This window comes from Mandrillus leucophaeus, unplaced genomic scaffold (genome assembly GCF_000951045.1).
Source record: "Mandrillus leucophaeus isolate KB7577 unplaced genomic scaffold, Mleu.le_1.0 Scaffold266, whole genome shotgun sequence".
NCBI classification, from domain to species: domain Eukaryota; kingdom Metazoa; phylum Chordata; class Mammalia; order Primates; family Cercopithecidae; genus Mandrillus; species Mandrillus leucophaeus.
Window position 1 is genome coordinate 1,448,834 of NW_012102765.1, and position 17,923 is coordinate 1,466,756.

The following is a 17,923-nucleotide window of genomic DNA, read 5'->3' on the forward strand; positions in this document are numbered from 1 at the left end:
ATATAGGTGCTTAATGCTATAAAACCTCCAAGTACTGCTTTAGCTGCATGCCACACACTGTTGTATTTTCATTTTTGGTCAGTTCAAAATAGACTTGATTTTTTTCTCTGACCCTTAAGGTACTGGGAAGTGTGCTAGTTTTTAATAATATTTGGAGATTTTCCAAGTGTCTGTTATTGATTTATATTATACTTGGCAATGACTTGCTCAATATCCCAGAATATGGTCTATCTCGGTAAATGTTCCATGTATTCTGTTGTTGGGTAGTGTCAATTAGGCCACGACGGTTGACAGTATTGTTCAAGGTTTCTACATTATACTGTTTTTCTGTCTACTTGTTCTATCAGTTATTGAGAGGTGTGTTGAAATCTCTTACTGCAACTGTGGATGGGTGTACTTCTTGCAGTTTTAACAGAACTTCAAAATAAAGGCCACAAAAACTGATAAAACTGGGATTAAGTTGAACCTTTTATTCATGAAATGACGCTCTATATCATCTGTAGTAATATTCTCTGTGCTGAAATCTACTTTGTCTAATATATCTATTCAGATGTCTTTCATCTATCTTACCATCCATTTTTAATGTATTCATAAAGTGAGTTTCTTATAGGCAGCATATAGTTGGATCTTGCATATTTATCTAATCTGCCTTTTAACTGTGGCATTTACATTCATTACACTTAATGTGATTACTGACATTGTTGGATTTCAATCTACCATCTTGCTGCTCTTGTTTTCCATATGTACCATCCTGGCCTTTGAAATCAAATCACAGATAAAATATTTAGGATGTGGTGCTTAAACTGTTTTGTGGTTCAGATAAAATATCTGAGTGTATACTCTGCAATATGAGACCGTCTCTCCTCTTAAGATGTGGTTTGGGAGGAAAATTCACCTTATATTTCAGAATTTTTAGTATATGCAAGTGATTCCCAAATGTATTATCTCTAATTGAGCTACATCTTCCAAGAGTCTGACCTCTATATCCAACTGCCTGTTGAACAGCTCTCCTGGGTGCTGCACAGGCAACTTTGATGTCCAGTATCTAAGGTCACACAGCTCAAGCTAAGAAACTGGGACGTGTCTTGAGAGGCAGAGGACTCTACCGAGCCTACTGGGTCATGAGCTGACTCCAAGAGCATGCAACACACCTCAGACCAGAGGCCCCAATACAAGACAAAATATCCTAAATAATCAAAAGGATTTTTTATTTTAAATGTAGATAGTATCATAATTCATCAAAATAATTTATAATACTTAACTGCCTCTTATACTGTCTTATAAATGATGCCTTCTGAAGTTAAAAACATAATGTAGCTTCAGTTCTTTTAGATGATCTACTCACAACATACTAAACAATAATAGTTTTTTTTTAGCACTATCTCCTATGAAGTCTAAAAAAGGAAATCATGACAAGTTCCTGATCAGATAAAAACCACTGCATCATTAAAGAAGATTAAAAAGAGGCATAAATAAATCTGAATAGAAATATCCATTTTCCTGGGTTTTATCCTTCTGTACAAGCCCAATTCTAGGGTTAAAATGATATTCTGGTTTGCCTCTATAAGCAAGAAATTCCTTAACAGCAGCTCAGAAATAACCTTAATGTCTGGGTGAAACCAACTTCTTCACCTGTGGACACCCAGAGCTCCCATCTCTGTCAGACACGTGTCACCTCTGCTAACACGCCTAGGCATCTCCGGGAGGACAGGGAAATGTCATCCTCTCCAAGATGACTCTACTCTACGCAACCCAGGCGTTCCTAAAGCCCCAAACTCCACACAGGAGGCAACACCTGATGAAGCACCGCTCCCGCCACAGCATCCACCTTAACCTTCCAAATGCCATTGCTGTGAAGAGGAGCCATCACAGATCGCCATGGCGACAGAGCCCTTCTGACCCAGGGGATCCACCGCTCTCAGGCACTGTCCAACTGACACCTGGTATAGCCGATTGTTTTTCTGGAAAAAGAAAAAAAAAAAAAAGGTAGCAAGAAAAAAAATACTGCCAATTACTGGCAAAATGTGGAAATCCAGAAGAGATACGGAACATTTAAGAATTCAGACTAAGGGATACAATAGTCTCTCTTATCCAAAGATTAGTTTTCTGCTCTTTGTTACCTGTAGTACAGTACAGTAAGATACTTTCTGACCACAATCACAATTTGTATTATAGTATATTGATTTATTTTTATAGAGAAAACAAACAGGCTGTTGGGCTTTGGCAATCCTCCCACCTCAGCCTTCTCAGTGCTGGGATTACAACAGGTGGGAGCCACTGCACAACCACAGTATGCTGTTGTAACTGTTCTGTTCTTTAGAGTTATTGTTGTGAACCTCTTACTGTGCCTAACTGATGAATTTTATCACAGGTATCTCTCTAGAAAAAAAATAGAGTATATACAGGGTTTGTACTGCCTGTGGTTTCAGGCATCCACTCAGGGGGACCACTGTACTGCAATCTGAGAAGATCACCCCCAAGGTACAAAATGAGTTCATCTGCTGCACCCCTCACTCAACCTTGTGGGTCTCTGTACATTCTCCCAACATCACCGAGCACTCCTCACCCCAAAGGTCCACTGCTGGGATCCTCCTGACCCGTGGCATTTCATGAGCCGTGGTGGGTCTGATGAGCGAGTCTCTGACATATCTAGACAAAGGAGACTATTTAAAACCAATTCATGCTCTTCATTATAAATCCAGATCTAGAGAAGAAAAAAAAATTAAATTTAGATAACGAATTTTAAGACTGAACAACATTAATTCCTGGACTGTGTAGGTGATAGAGGAGCCCAACAAGCCTCTGGCTGACCCTCTGGAGACAGAAGGGCACATGGCTGCCATTTTCATTGATTCCTCATCGGTGGGGCAGTTAGGAAGCGCATAGACTGAATCACAGATTATCTTCAGGAACACACCTGGGTGACATGGCAAGTGCAGTGAACACCTCACTCTCCAACATGCGCCATCACTACGCTCAAAAGGAAATCTGTTCTCTTCTGTTCTATTTACTCATTGCTTCAACTGACAGACTCCAAATGGACGTGTGCAGTGTTCACGAACATGAAGACCCTCGATCAGAGTCATAGGGAGCTGTGAGAGAATTTTCTGCAACACTGCTATTGTTTCATAGCCTGTGTGTCCAGTAAGGGACCTATTGGCCACATGCAGCTATTGTACACTTGAAATGTGACTGGTGGCTACAGAATTAGCACAACTATAAAGTGACAACACAGTACCTTTAGAATAGGATAACTCCATCACCCCAACTTATATTTTCTGGAACAAATTTTAGCTCTCATCTGTGACCTACACCACTGAAATGTCACCACAATTTTAATACTTCCACAACACTGCCACCTCTTCTACCCAGAAGCTGCACAGAAATCCCCCTTTTTTTTTAGACGGGGTCTCACTCTGTCACAAGGCTGGAGTGCAGTGGCACAATCTTGGCTCACTGTAACCTCTACCTCCCAGGTTCAACCAATTCTCCTGCCTCAGCCTCCGGAGTAGCTGGGATTACAGGCACGCACCACCACACCCAGCTAATTTTTTTTGTATTTTTAGTAGAGATGGGGTTTTACCATGTTGGTCAGGGTGGTCTTGAACTCCTGACCTCGTGATCCACCCACCTCAGCCTCCCAAAGTGCTGGGATTACAGGCATGAGCTACCGCGCTGGGCCCCAGAAATCCCTTTTTAACCATGTTTTCAACACATGTATCACCTGAGACAGTGGGCATGAACTCTTCTGGAAGAATGTTTGAAGAAATGTCACAGTATACATTATTTACCAAAAAGTCCAAGTGGCTTTTGTTTGTTTTTTCTGAGTGACACCAACCCACCACTAAAATAAAAATGAGACACTACAGTTTATGAGATTAGACCGCTGTTACATTATGCTATTTTATCAGACACAAACGAGTTTGAAATTGCTGTTCTCAATTGAAGTCCAAGTTATTTGCTGATTTTTAGGACCATTTTAATATTATTTAGGAGACATACATAAGCTGAAATTAAATTATGTGAATGGAATGAACTGAAACTCTGTAGTGCTTCCCTTGGCCATTTCTAACAAATTCCTATGGCTCGTAAGTCACAAGTTATTCCCTATAATGTTAGAAAGTACAAATAATGGTGTAAACAATTAAAATGTTCCATGACAATGAGCAGAGGTAGGAAAAACATACAAAGAAGACGAAAGTAGCCGACTGAGGTGTCATCTAAGGCCACTCTCATCCTTTTAACCCATCTATGCCGAAGGCTGTAATTTTTTTCGGTGAAAAATCAGACCCTGGCGATGACCTTGAGCAGTAGGATACAGATAAGCCCCATAAGCTTAGTGTTCCAATAACGGAACACTACGCATAAATGTGTTAAGAAACGCCAGAATAGTAGACACTGATGTCCTCAGGAGTGACTGCCAGCAGTTTCCCTTCATTGGAAGCCACCTTGCAGGCACTGGCTGTGAGCTCTGAGGCCTCACTCACCTGATTTGGGTCACTGTAGTCACAGGCCTTAAGCACCACGAGGCCTCCCTTCTGACTTGGGCGGCCCTGGGCCACCAGGCATTTGTTGGTCTGGAGGTGATAGAGCTGTAAAAGAAGGCACTCAGCTCAGAATGCGGGAAGCAATCCCAGAGACGCCTCCCAAGCCTGGAGGTGGTTCCGGGCGAAATGTGAAAGGTTATTCCGGAGGTACGAATTCCAAGATATGCATTTTTACTTCCTAAGTTCTAGCCTCAGAACACAGGAGCATCAAGATAAGACAAAAGTTACAACTCCAAAAGTTATTAGCAATTTTAACATGCAGGCAGTGTCAGCTAGGAATTCTAGCTGCATATACATGTTCACTAATCTATAGCAGATGAAGGAAATTAAAATGTCATCCCTGCCCTAAAGAACTTTCAAATGAAGTCAGGGATATAAGAACAACATGTGTAAAAAAGTACACAATGAAATGCAATATGCAGGCTACACTGGAGATACACAGATGACAACTATCGCAGAACTGTGAGGGCGAGACAAACAGCAAGAAGTAATAATGGTAAGGGATCAACTACATGGGCACACACTGCTCTCTTTTACTTAGAGAAAAATACCTAATACTAAACATCTTGATGCTGGGTTTTTGTTTTATTTTTGTTTTTGTTTTTTTGTCTTCTTATAGAGTAGAGAGGAGGAAGGGGAAAAGCTCTAGGCTTCCTCCTAGCCACTGAGGGAGAGTTGGCACCGTTCTGGCAGAAGTGCCTTCTTCATAAAAGAAGGGACACTGGGCAACACAGACAGTAGATGCCCTTAGCTTTTAGAAGCCAACTCTAAGAGATGACTCAGGAGAAAGGGATGATTTTCTGGCCGGATCCCTGTGACTATATAACTGTAATGAGTTTAAGACACAAAGACAGCTAAGGAAATGTGGTTGATGAATGTGCTTTCTGCTGAGCTCAGGTGACTTCTGGGAACACCAGACGTGAAATCCCACCCCATTCCCCTACTCTGGCCCTCACTACCACCTCCGCACTGTCTGTGACTTGGTTCCCAGAACTAAGAGCAAACAGCAGATCCCTGCCCCATGCTCCACTTGTTTTCCTTTTTGGCCTGTCCTCTGACAATTCCATGGCCTCTGTCCAGGGTGTATTCCCATGTGCCTCTGCACTCTTGGAAACTGTCACATAACTTAGCCTCACAGAAGGCAACTATGCCGGCAAGGCAAGGATCTACACTTGAGGTCCTACACTTGCGTAGAGGAAGTTCTCATAAACAGATTATAATGAAAGGCAAGCTGAAGTCTGTCATTAGACTCTGTTAAATCCACAGTGTCATCTGTTATAGCTTATGGACACTTCAAAACTTTTCATATCAAACACTTTTCATAAGACACCTGGAAAAGACTGTTTTCTTACCCTTCCACGTTGAAGGACTTTCGGTCGTTTTGGCCCTCTGTTGACAAAAATGGGTTGCTGGGGTTTGGCGTGGGGCCCAGATATCTGCATCTCTGGGTATATATTATCCAAATACCATTTAAATGATTTACAACCCAACTTCTTTCTCAATTCAACACGCTCACTGATATTTCCATAGCTTTTCGTCTTCAGGTCAGGTCTTAAGGAAAAATACTGCTCCTGAATTTTAAAAAAGTAAAAATAAGAAAATCAAATTTTTTGCTAAAAATGATTATACAATGATATATTTTTTACATGATGAAGTCCATTACTAACAATGATGATAACATGTACCTTAAACTGTATCTGAGAATCACTGAAACAGGCGTATATATGAGATCAGTGGGTCTCAAACTCATGAGTCTCAGTAATCGATGTTCTTAAAAATTACGGAAAACTCCCAGGAGGGTCTGCGTGTGTGGGCTGTGTCTGTTCATATTTATCATACAGAAATTAAAACAGAGAAACCTACAAATTATTAATTCCTTAAAATAATTAAAAACTCATTACAAACACAAGATTTAGTGAGAACAGTGACATTGCTTTATATTTTTGCAAACCTTTTTGCTGGCTGGCTGGCTTAAAACAAGTTAGCTAAATTCTCACATCTGCATTTAGCCTGCTGCTGTGTATTGTTTTGGTTAAATATATGTATTTTTAAAATTACAACCTATATATAATTATGGGGTTAACACTACTCCAAAATTCAATAACGTTTGAAGTTTAGTTACAACGCGGAATATGAAATCACACTAAGATTTGTACACGGTTGCGTTAAAATGTACTGGTCTATCGGCTGGGCATGGTGGCTCACACTTGTAATCCCAGCACTTTGGGAGGCCAAGGCAGGCAGGTCACTTTAGGTCAGGAGTTTGAGACCAGCCTGGCCAACATGGTGAAACCCCCTCTCTATGAGAAAAATAGAAAAATTAGTTGGGCACGGTGGCGCATGCCTGTAATCCCAGCTACTTGGGGGCTGAGGCTGCAGAATCACTTGAACCCGGGAGGTGGAGGCTGCAGTGAACTGAGATTGTGCCACTGCACTACAGCCTGGGCGACAGAGTGAGACTCTGACTCAAAAAAGACAAATAAAATCTCATGGTCTGTATGGCTCTCTGAATGGATCTTCCACCCGTTTTTGTAACAGCCTGCATTAATCATTTGGAAAATACTAGTCCACTGGATTGTGCTGTTCTACCAAATACTGAAAAATTTCACCATACAATATCAAAAATTTATATATATATATATACCACTGATCTCCTCAGTAAAGAAATTTTTTTTTTTTTTTTGAGATGAAGTTTCACTCTTGTTGCCCAGGTGGAGTACAATGGCACGATCTCGGCACACCACAACCTCCACCTCCTGGGTTCAAGCCATTCTCCTGCCTTAGACTCCTGAGTAGCTGGGATTACGGACACGCACCACCACACCCGGCTAATTTTGTATTTTTAGTACAGACGGGGTTTCTCCATGTTGGTCAGGCTGGTCTCGAACTCCCGACCTCAGGTGATCCTCCTGCCTTGGCCTCACAAAGTGCTGGGATTACAGGCCGTACCCGGCCAAGTAAAATTTTTAAGTACTAGGAAGCTGTCAAGCTCCTGGTGGTAAATGTAAGTTTTTCAAATTCTAATTTTCACTTGAGAGCTTGAATTTTATCATTTGCAACAAATACTGTCAGTTGTTTTCATTTTCATTATTTAGTTCGTTTTACCCAAATATGAGTAATTATGGTTTGTGAGTCAGTCAGTCTTAACACATAAAAAGAGCATTCCTGGAAAGCAGTGGCTAGCTTCGCCCACAACCCAAACAGCCGCACAAGTGTTTTTCCTTGAACCAACCACGGTACTTCAGTACGCAGCAGAAGTGCGTTCTGTGTCAGCATGCGTACTCACACAGGATACTAAAAAGGCACACTGAGATTTACTAAAATTATTATTATATCAATGACATTCAGAAATGAAACTGGCCTTTGTCTTCTGAGTGAGTGCTGGTGAAGAATGCAGTGACTACAGTATAACTGGGTGATGATGCCTCGATTTATGCTAAGGCACTAGCCACTTTACTCGCCTGATTTTACACACTCAGTGCAATGTCAACATGGTCAAAGAGGCAAATACTGTAACCTCTGAAAATGATTTTAAACTGGCAGACCTCCTCAGAGAGTGGCTAGGACTGGGACCATGTGTTGAGAACTATGGTAGCCAGTGATGGTTCAGAGATAAGCATGGAATTAGACCTGAAAGTCTGGTCAAGGAGGGAGAAGGGAGATAAACAGTGCTATAGAAGAAACACCGTGGAGTCCCGACTGCCCCCAAACACAGCGCACCGCTCTGTCCCTCTCACTCCAGCACACACTGCAGGTCTCTGTTTACATTTTCCTCACGGTGTGAAACATTACTGTGCACTCCCTTATTCATCTTTTATCCCTCAAAAACCTAACACAGAGCCTGGCATACAGGAGGTGCACAACAAATGTTTAAAAAATAACTACACAAATACAGCAGCAGCCGGGCGCGGTGGTTCACGCCTGTAATCCCAGCACTTTGGGAGGCCAAGGCTGGCAGATCATCTGAGGTCATGAATTCGAGACCACCCTGACCAAAATGGTGAAACCCCATCTCTACTAAAAAAACCAAAGTAGCCAGGAATGGTGGCACACACCTGTAATCCCAGGTACTCGGGAGGCCGAGGCTGAGGCAGGAGAATCACTTGAACCCAGGAGATGGAGGTTGCAGTGAGCCGAAATTGCACCACTGAACTTCAGCCTGGGCAACAAGAGTGAAACTCCATCTCAAAAAAAAAAAAAAATTCACAGCAGCATTTGTCATAACAGTCAAAAGTGGAAACAGGCCAGGCGTGATGGCTCACACCTATAATCCCAGCACTTTGGGGAGGCCAAGGCAGGTGGATTGCCTGAGCTCAGGAATTTCACACCAGCCTGGGTAACACGGCAAAACCCCATCTCCACCAAAATACACAAATTAGTCGGGCATGGTGGCGTGCATCTACGGTCCCTAGGGAGCTGAAGTGGGAGGATCACTTGATCCTGGGAGGCGGAGGCTGCGGTGAGTCAAAATCACGCCACTGTACTCCAGACTGGGTGATAGAGTGAGACTCTGTCTCAAAAAAAAAAAAAGTGGAAAAAACCTAAATGTTGATCAGCTGGATGGATAAAGTAAAATGTGATCTGTTCATACAATGGAATATTATTTGGCAATGAAAAGGAATGCAGACCCATCCATACATGGTGCGGCACAGACAAACCCGAAAACGCTGTGCTCGACTGAAGAAGCCAGATGGAAAAGACCACGTGGTTTATGATTCCATTTGTATGAGTAGACACAAAATTACAAGAGTCAGATTAGAACCAAAAAGAAGTGAAGTACTAGGTGAAGAGGGTGGGGGGAAACTAGAAAGAGTCGGCCCTAAGGTGAAGGTTAACCAAGAGAAATATGCCAGAGTGAAAAGTAAAGCAACCAAAGCTATCACTAGGCCAGTCACTACTGGCCTATCATTCATCCTTCTAAACAAGAAATTTCATCTCACCTTGTATTCATCCAACCAGACATGTGCCAGCCTCAAAGAGTTGTGTGTCATGGTGTCCTGGCCTTCAGGAGATCCATATGGTCGCCTTTTTCGGAAAATGTGTCCTACTCTAGAGCAAGGGATGATGAAAAGCTTACCGCCACACATCCAGATCTGGTCAGAAGCAAAAACACGTGTGAACAGTTGCCTCATGTTATTGTGAAACCAAGGTATGAATTTTCAATGAAATTCATCTTTATTCAATAGGTGTTTATGAAACTTGGCAAGATATTTACATCTCATTAGATACAAATATTCAAATAGAAGAAAATGAGAAGGTACACATTGTTAAAAATTACCTGTCTTTATCATTACAAGGAACTGAATTCTAAAACAACGCACATAGTAAGTATTTACTACCATGTGTCTGAAATTGCACTTACCCAACTCTGTCGCTTTAACAGATCAAGAGACTTGATGTTAGGCACTTAAGGACAAGAAGTGCTTATTACCTGGTCTTCTCATTTCAGTTTCACAGGTACTTGCTTATACAATGCATATTCTTTTTTAGAAAACAGATTTTTAAATATAAAATATATAGAATAACTCCAGATTAAGATTCAAAAGACGTTAGCTCTGGTCTAAATTCTGTCCTTGACTATCTGAATTACTTTGAAGTTAAGTTTGTTTTTGTGGGACTTGATTACCTTATTTTTAAAAAAATAAATAAAAGAGACTGAACTTTTAATAATAAAATCTATTAAATAAGAGGCACAATAAAATCTATTACGCCTTTAACCCTAACATTCTAAAACTTACAGAATGAAAACTTGCTTTTGTTGTTGTTGTTGTTGTTGTTGTCGAGACACAGCCTTGCTCTTGTCCCCCAGGCTAGAGTGCAGTGGCACTTGGCTCACTGCAACCTCTGTCTCCCAGGTTCAAGCGATTCTCCTGCCTCGGCCTCCTGAGTAGCTGGGATTACAGGCACCCACCACCACGCCCAGCTAATTTTTTTGTATTTTTAGTAGAGACGGGGTTTCACCATGTTGGCCAGGCTGGTCTTGAACTCCTGACCTCAGGATCAGCCCGCCTTGGCCTCCCAAAGTGCTGGGATTATGGGCGTGAGCCACCACAGACCCAGCCAAAACCTGCTTTTTAGAAATACTGTAGTCAATACATTTGCAGAAATACAAAAGGACATATGAACAAGTATCATGGTATTATCTGATAGGGATTCTGCTAACTGGACTAGGAGATGGTTGGGAGAAATACTGGGATATCTGCTTGGAAGGAGAAGTCTCAGCTCTCCCCTTGCCCTCTTTCTGCCTTTTCCAAAGACTGTCTGCACCATGGTCCTCTGAGCCACAGACCCCACCTACACTGTTACCTTTCAAACCTAAGCAATTGGAGAAGACAGATAATGCAAGGTGGGTTTCTTCCTCAGGACAGGGGTACCTGTATACACAAAGGACTTAGTAAGCTATACACGGGGTGACGGTATAAGGCAGCATCGAACTGAGCTGTTTCTGAAAGTACAATGGGAAGCTATTAATTTTTCCAAGACAACAGGTATGAACTAGGATGGTCCTAGGCCTTAGGGAAATCTGGTCACCCTGACTATATGTATCTGGTAGTATCAATAAAATAAACCAACAAAAAAAGAACAAACCTTTAAATTAGCACACTAAAACATTCTAAATTTATATCCAACCATTCTTTACAACAATACTTTTTATAATTTAAATATATATACACACACACACACACACACACATACATACACAGAGTGGAGTAACAGATACTGGAGACTCTAAAAGGTGGGAGGGGAGTGAGGGATGAAGTACCACCTATTGGGTACAATGTCCATTATTCCAGTGATGAGTACACTAAAAGTCAGACTTTACCACCACACACTATGCACTTGTACCTCTAAGTCCACAGAAACAGACTAGGTACAGTGGCTCACGCCTATAATCCTAACACCTTGGGAAGTCAAGGCAGGAGGATTGCTTGAGTCCAGGAGTTCAAGACCAGCCTGGGCAACATAGCGAGACTCGCATCTCTACAAAAAATAGAAAATTAGCCAGGTGTGGTGACATGCGCCTCTACTCCCAGCTACTTAGGAGGCTGAGAGGTGGGAGGGTTGCTTGAGTCCGGAGTTCAAGGCTGCAGTGAGCCACTGTGTTCATGCCACGCTACTCCAACCTGGACAGCAGAGCAAAACCTTGTCTCAAAAAAAAAAATATGAATAAATATATGGCTTCTTACATGCTTTTTCATTTTGTTGTTGTTTTCCTAGTCAATGGATCAACATGTACACTTCTGACGTTTCGAACAGATACTATCCATATCACAGATTCTGGCAAGGTAGCATTCATTAAGGACAATTTGTCAATAAAGATAATCATGGAGCACTCTGGGAGGCCGAGGCAGGAGGATCACTTGAGCCCAAGAGTTCAACACCAGCCTGGGCAACACAGTGAGACCCCATCTCTACAAAAAATAGAAAAACTACAGGCATGTGCCTGCAGTCCCAGCTAATCAGGAGGCTGAGACAAGAGGATCGCTTGAGCCCAGGAGGTCAAGGCTGCAGTGAGCTATGATCACACCACTGCACTCCAGCCTGGGCGGCAGAGAAAGACCCTATCTCAAAAAATATAATAATCAAGGAGAACATAAAGAAAATATGAGATCATGGATGAAAATCATATTCCACTATACACAGTTATTAATTGAGCATGCAAAAAAATTACCCGAAATGATATTTCCAAGTTTTCTCCTCCCCAGATATCCATGCCACTATCATACTGTCCAAGTTCATGGAAATACTGTCTGTTCATGGCAAACAAACCTCCAGCCATTGTTGGTGACCTCGAAAAAGGAAAACAATTACTGTACTCATTCCACATAGTCAGTTATCTTACCTACTACTTTTGTTTAAAATACTCAGTGTCATTTTGGAACATAACTAATAAAAATTGAATTAATGATTATGAAACATGTTATCCAGTATCAGAGAATGAGCCAGGCCATACAACTGAATTTTCTAGATTGCTAATAATATGCTAGTATCTGGCATACGAAGGCTACTTTTCTAAGTCTCAGAGGTTCTTTCCTATTATAACCATTTCTGATAGAAAGCCACCTGATATGGTCATTCCTTCTGACAATCTCACAGAGCCTTGGGGATCAAAACTGGGCTCTAAGGTCCACCAAGGAGAGACCTGACAAACATCACACACTGGGAGTTGGACTCACACGTTAGACCAGTGGCTCTCAACTGGGATGACTGTGTCCCCAACGGTCATTTCATAATGTTGAGGGCATTTTTAGCTGTCACGTCTTGATGTGTTTGTGTGGCAGGCAGGGTGCTCCCAGAATCTGGGCTGAGGTCAGGGATTCTGCTACCTATCCTAAAATGCACAAGAGGGCCCCTACAACAAAGAAGTATCTGGCCCAAAATGTCAGTAGTGCCAAGGCTGAGAAGCGCTGTGCTGGACTGAGAAAAGCCGTAGACTGGTCCTCTCAGGGACTCGAGCTAGCTTCCAGTCCGCTCACTTCCTAAAACTAGACAGAGAGGAGTGTGGATTCTAGTGGCCCAAGCTGCCTGCAGAAGAGAAGCAAAATTATCTCTGCAGGGAAAAAACATCATCCCAGGTATGAATGTATTTCTATAATTTTTCATACATCATGTCTGGCACTAAGCAAAAATAAGCAACAAATAAATAACCAGGCAAATGGGAAGATAAAATCATATGAAAGCAAAATGAGAGAAACAACATACAACAGAAACAGATACGCAGGGGTTTCAAATATGGAATCATCAAGCAAAGACTTTAATTGCTCAGTATATTCAAAGAAAAAGACAAGGCAGAATTCGGCAGCAAATTAGTTACTTCAAAAAAGTAACCATGTTTATACATATCCAAAAAACACTTTTTAAAAACAAGACCAAAAAAATGTAAGCAGCCAATGAGAAAGAGATTATCTTAAGGGAAGCAAAGTAAGACTAACAATGCTGACTTCCTGTCTGAAATGGTGAATGCCAGAAGGTTCTTGAATGATGCCTTCAAACGCTGAAAGAACATGCATGTCTGCCACTGCCAACCTAGAACTGGATATTGAGTAACATGTTGTTCAAAACAATGCTGAAACACAAGGACATTTTCGGAAAAACAGAGGACTAATCACTAGGAGGTCCAACTAAACGAACGACTAAGAGTGTTCTTCAGCCAGGACGAGAGCAATCCCGGATAGAGCCTGCAGCTGCAGAAGGAACAGGGTAACATAAAGGGGAGATACTTGGGCAAGCCTGTGTGAATACTGCTATGTAAGAAATGGCTTCTGGGTTTTAAATTATGTGGACAGCAACAATAACAAGTAAATTGGGGGAAAAATAACTGAAACGTGAACATTCTGAGATCCTGGCATCGTTTGGAGAAAGTACCAATTTTGATCACACTCTGGCAAATCAAGAACAAATGTTGCATTCTTTTTTTTTTTTTTTTTGAGGCGGAGTCTCGCTCTGCCGCCCAGGCTGGAGTGCGGTGGCCGGATCTCAGCTCACTGCAAGCTCCGCCTCCCGGGTTCCCGCCATTCTCCTGCCTCAGCCTCCCGAGTAGCTGGGACCACAGGCGCCGCCACCGCGCCCGGCTAGTTTTTTTGTTTTTTTTTTTAGTAGAGACGGGGTTTCACCGTGTTAGTCAGGATGGTCTCGATCTCCTGACCTCGTGATCCGCCCATCTCGGCCTCCCAAAGTGCTGGGATTACAGGCTTGAGCCACCGCGCCCGGCCCAAATGTTGCATTCTTTAAAAAGTTAAAATACAGGCAAACCTCTCTGAATTCAGTCTACGTAAGAAATTTTTAAAGAAAACAAAAATAAGAAAGAAGGGCAGATTTATATTACAGAAGATGAAACACAGATGAGAACATAAAATAATTCCTATACTATGACTTTAATAATTATACTAGCAGGAATACAACTTCAAAATCCTAATGGAAGCAAAGGCTTACGCATTAATGTTTTCCACAGCATCACTCAGGTTACCAAACAACTGAAGGTAAGTTAGTGAACAATAAATACACCACGGTGTTTGACATACCAAGAGCAAACACCACATGGGCCCTCCCAGGGCTTCCTCTGCAATGGTGGCGTGGTCTGTCTGCCTTTCTCACAAGGCTCTAAGTCCTTGAGGGGACATCTAGTATCTTACTCATCAATGTTTCCTTAGGACTTGGCAGACTGCATACAATTCAATACATACTCAAGAATTTTTTAATGTACAAATTAAGTCAACACTTTTGCTCCTTACAAAGGAGGAATTATCTTTAATATCATTTTTTTCTCTTGTAAGGAAGCACTGGTAGGAATTTTTCTTTTTTTTTTTTTTTTTTTTGAGACGGAGTCTCGCTCTGTCGCCCAGGCTGGGGTGCAGTGGCCGGATCTCGGTTCACTGCAAGCTCCGCCTCCCGGGTTCACGCCATTCTCCTGCCTCAGCCTCCCGAGTAGCTGGGACTACAGGCTCCCGCCACCTCGCCCGGCTAGTTTTTTGTGTTTTTTTTTAGTAGAGACGGGGTTTCACCGTGTTACCCAGGATGGTCTCGATCTCCTGACCTCGTGATCCGCCCGTCTCGGCCTCCCAAAGTGCTGGGATTACAGGCTTGAGCCACCGCGCCCGGCGGAATTTTTCAAACAAAGGGGCGATCTTACTTTATTGGTGCAGTGGCTCCCTCCGCTCCTCCTAGCTCAGAAAAGGGGACAAGATCCCATTTGAAGTGCAGCCCCCAGTTGAACCCTCCGCGGACGACAGGGGACGAGCTGTAGGCCAGGGTGTCGGCGCTGATGATGTCGATCACTGGGCACACCACAGTATGCCGGTCCTCACGGATGGCGGCCAGCAAGGGCTGCAGCCACATCATATTCACTTCACAGTGGCTGTCCAGGAACACAAGGACTTCTCCTGGGGAGGAAACAACAGAGGCTCAGGAGAGTGTTGCAACACTCAATTTAGGCACAGCCACTCGTCCAATGGGATGATGCAGTGACACAGCATGAAACACGACTGCCACCCTGCCAGCCCCAGACGGCTTAACTGCTGCACCACACTTCGCTGCTGATGGTCAGCAAGGACGTCCCTCAGCCAGTAATGCTGCGAGCAGTGTCCTGCTGTAGTTGAGGGACCCATACAAATCACAGGCGCGCCTCTTGAGAAAACGGACAGGCAATTCACTCTCTTCAGGAAACGGAGTCAGTCTCACAGGAACAAGTCAACTCTCTGGAAGGCCAGATATTGAGTATTTCAAGATGTTTTGGTGCCACGACAGTGGCCAGTTGTGTAGATATTTTTATTACAATTATTTTAATCAAAATATTTCGAAATTTAGCACACACTTACAATACATCTGCCTCAGTAAACAGAGTACAGAGAACACAGCTGCCTTCTCACTGGTGACGAGGAAATGCACTGTAACCATGGCTGGCTGCTGCCACACAGCAGTTCTCCCGGAGAGAGAGGTGCAGCCGGGGGCGCTGTCGGGGACGCCTCTTGCTCATTTCTGTTTCTTCCATCTCCCACCTTTCCTTTCTACTGCCCCCCACCCTCTTGGCTTCAGTGGCTCTCATCTGCCAATGGGATACACCTTTCTTCTAGCTAGCAAAATATAAATCATCAACCTTTTATCCTGCACTTTAAGCTCCCTTTGATAAATGTGAGCAGAACTGAGGATTTTTTTTTTTTTAACATATAATTTCAAATTTAAGAGCTCCATGGTTGTTCTGAGCAGTTGAGAAACTTAGAATCTCATCATCAGGTCGCATTATTGTTTTTCTAAAAGTGCACTCGTGAAATGTATCAAGATTTTACATGAACTACTTAAAGCACCAGATGTTATTTATCCAACTTCAACTAGTGATAAAAGCAGTATCTCAGTTTTCAATGATGCCCGTGAATCAGTCCCACAGATCAGTGTCTGTAAACAGCCTGAAGCTGTGGGGATGTAGGCAGCAGGCACCCCCCCCCCCCCCCCCCCCCGCCCCCGTCACTGAATGCAGAAAGGCAGAACCTCCCATATGCACATCAGTGGGGGTGAGGTGGGATCAATTCAATCATGATTGCTTAGAGGAGAAAATGGATTCAGAGCTTTTCTTATTCTAAAAGTGTTACTTTTTCCAATTAACACCAATTTAACTAAATGAAGACTATACCTGGTCACAGTGAACCTGAAACAATGACTTCCACGCAAACTGACTTGCTTCTGACAGATCCTAAACTATATCTGAATGAGGACCTGAAGAGATCATAAAGGGAAAAAAACCTAAATAACTATTGCTATCTAAAAACAGTCAATTCATAGTAAACATGCATTCTAACGGAACCATGTTTTGAGTGGCTTAATACTGAAAATACCCCACAATTTTCACTCTATTGCTTTGCCTTGAATAACTCCACACAGTCAATTCAGTAAATCTTTACATGACTAGAAACCTAGAAAAAATAGTCTCACAAGCCTTGAATTCAGTCTGCATCCACTGCAGATGGGATGTAGAGGAGCTGCTTCTCTTTTTTGTTAATTGCTTCAGGTCACTGTGGGTTTAAGAGAAAGAAGAGAAGACAGATTCTAAAAGTGAAGTCCTAGTTCAGCCCAGCACAGCCAGTGGCTCCACAGGGGGAGCGGCGGTGAGCAGTGCCGACCACCACAAACCCAGTGGCAGGTTATCTAGAAGAGCGTGGAATACAGGAAGGACTGCAGTAGATGCTGTCACTGCTAGGGAATGTCCCCACCGAGTTCCGTCATTCTCAAATGACTTTCAAAATTTTTTTGCCATGTCCATGCACTACCTGCAATATCATACACCTAACATTTTTAAACAGATTCATTTGTTTTAAATTTATTTTAAATTTTTTTAAAATTATAATCATAAATGAAACTCAGGGAGACCAATTACACATAGGTAACCATAAAAGGAAATACAACAGAATCTATAATGTAATTGAAGACTAACCAGATATATTTTCTACAGAAGACTGAAATTGAGATGTTATTTCTTTCTAAAGGGGGAGATCAGTGTATGATGGAAAGGTTTTAAAGATACACCAGTAACAATGGAGACTTTCTCCTTGATGGAATCAGAAGAATTAAGAGGGAATTTTAAAGAAAATGCCTTTTATAGTTATGTAAGTCAATCTTACATCCATTTACCAATTAAAGTAATGATGTGTAGCTCCAGAGGGATGCACTCTGCACTAAGAATTAAAAGCATAGTTCAACAGTTTGGGTTCATACTTTTAAATTTTGTATTTAAAAACATAAAAGTTCAGTTACATTTTGGTCCGGGCTTTTCTGCTTATATAAGTGAACAAGATATAAAATCTATTTGAGGGGCAATAACGATCAAAAAAGCGTCGCTATGAAAACAGACACTGAGGATTTGAGAGTTCAGCCCCCTGCACTACGTC

At 42.3% G+C, this 17,923-nt stretch overlaps 1 protein-coding gene across 2 annotated transcripts in view; it reads right to left on the minus strand.

Moving 5' to 3' along the window:
• Positions 1-1,189: 1,189 nt before the first annotated feature.
• GALNT11 (polypeptide N-acetylgalactosaminyltransferase 11) overlaps positions 1,190-17,923 on the minus strand; it is a 40,757-nt gene continuing 24,023 nt past the window's right edge. For both annotated transcript variants that reach the window (XM_011984321.1, XM_011984320.1), the window contains 7 exons: positions 15,178-15,427; positions 12,220-12,337; positions 9,488-9,640; positions 5,900-6,118; positions 4,488-4,592; positions 2,567-2,704; positions 1,190-1,961 (listed from right to left, as the gene is read on the minus strand). In XM_011984321.1, the coding sequence (XP_011839711.1) occupies positions 1,830-1,961; positions 2,567-2,704; positions 4,488-4,592; positions 5,900-6,118; positions 9,488-9,640; positions 12,220-12,337; positions 15,178-15,427 (1,115 nt within the window). In that variant the 3' untranslated portion in view covers positions 1,190-1,829. The remainder of the gene's footprint in view (positions 1,962-2,566; positions 2,705-4,487; positions 4,593-5,899; positions 6,119-9,487; positions 9,641-12,219; positions 12,338-15,177; positions 15,428-17,923) is intronic.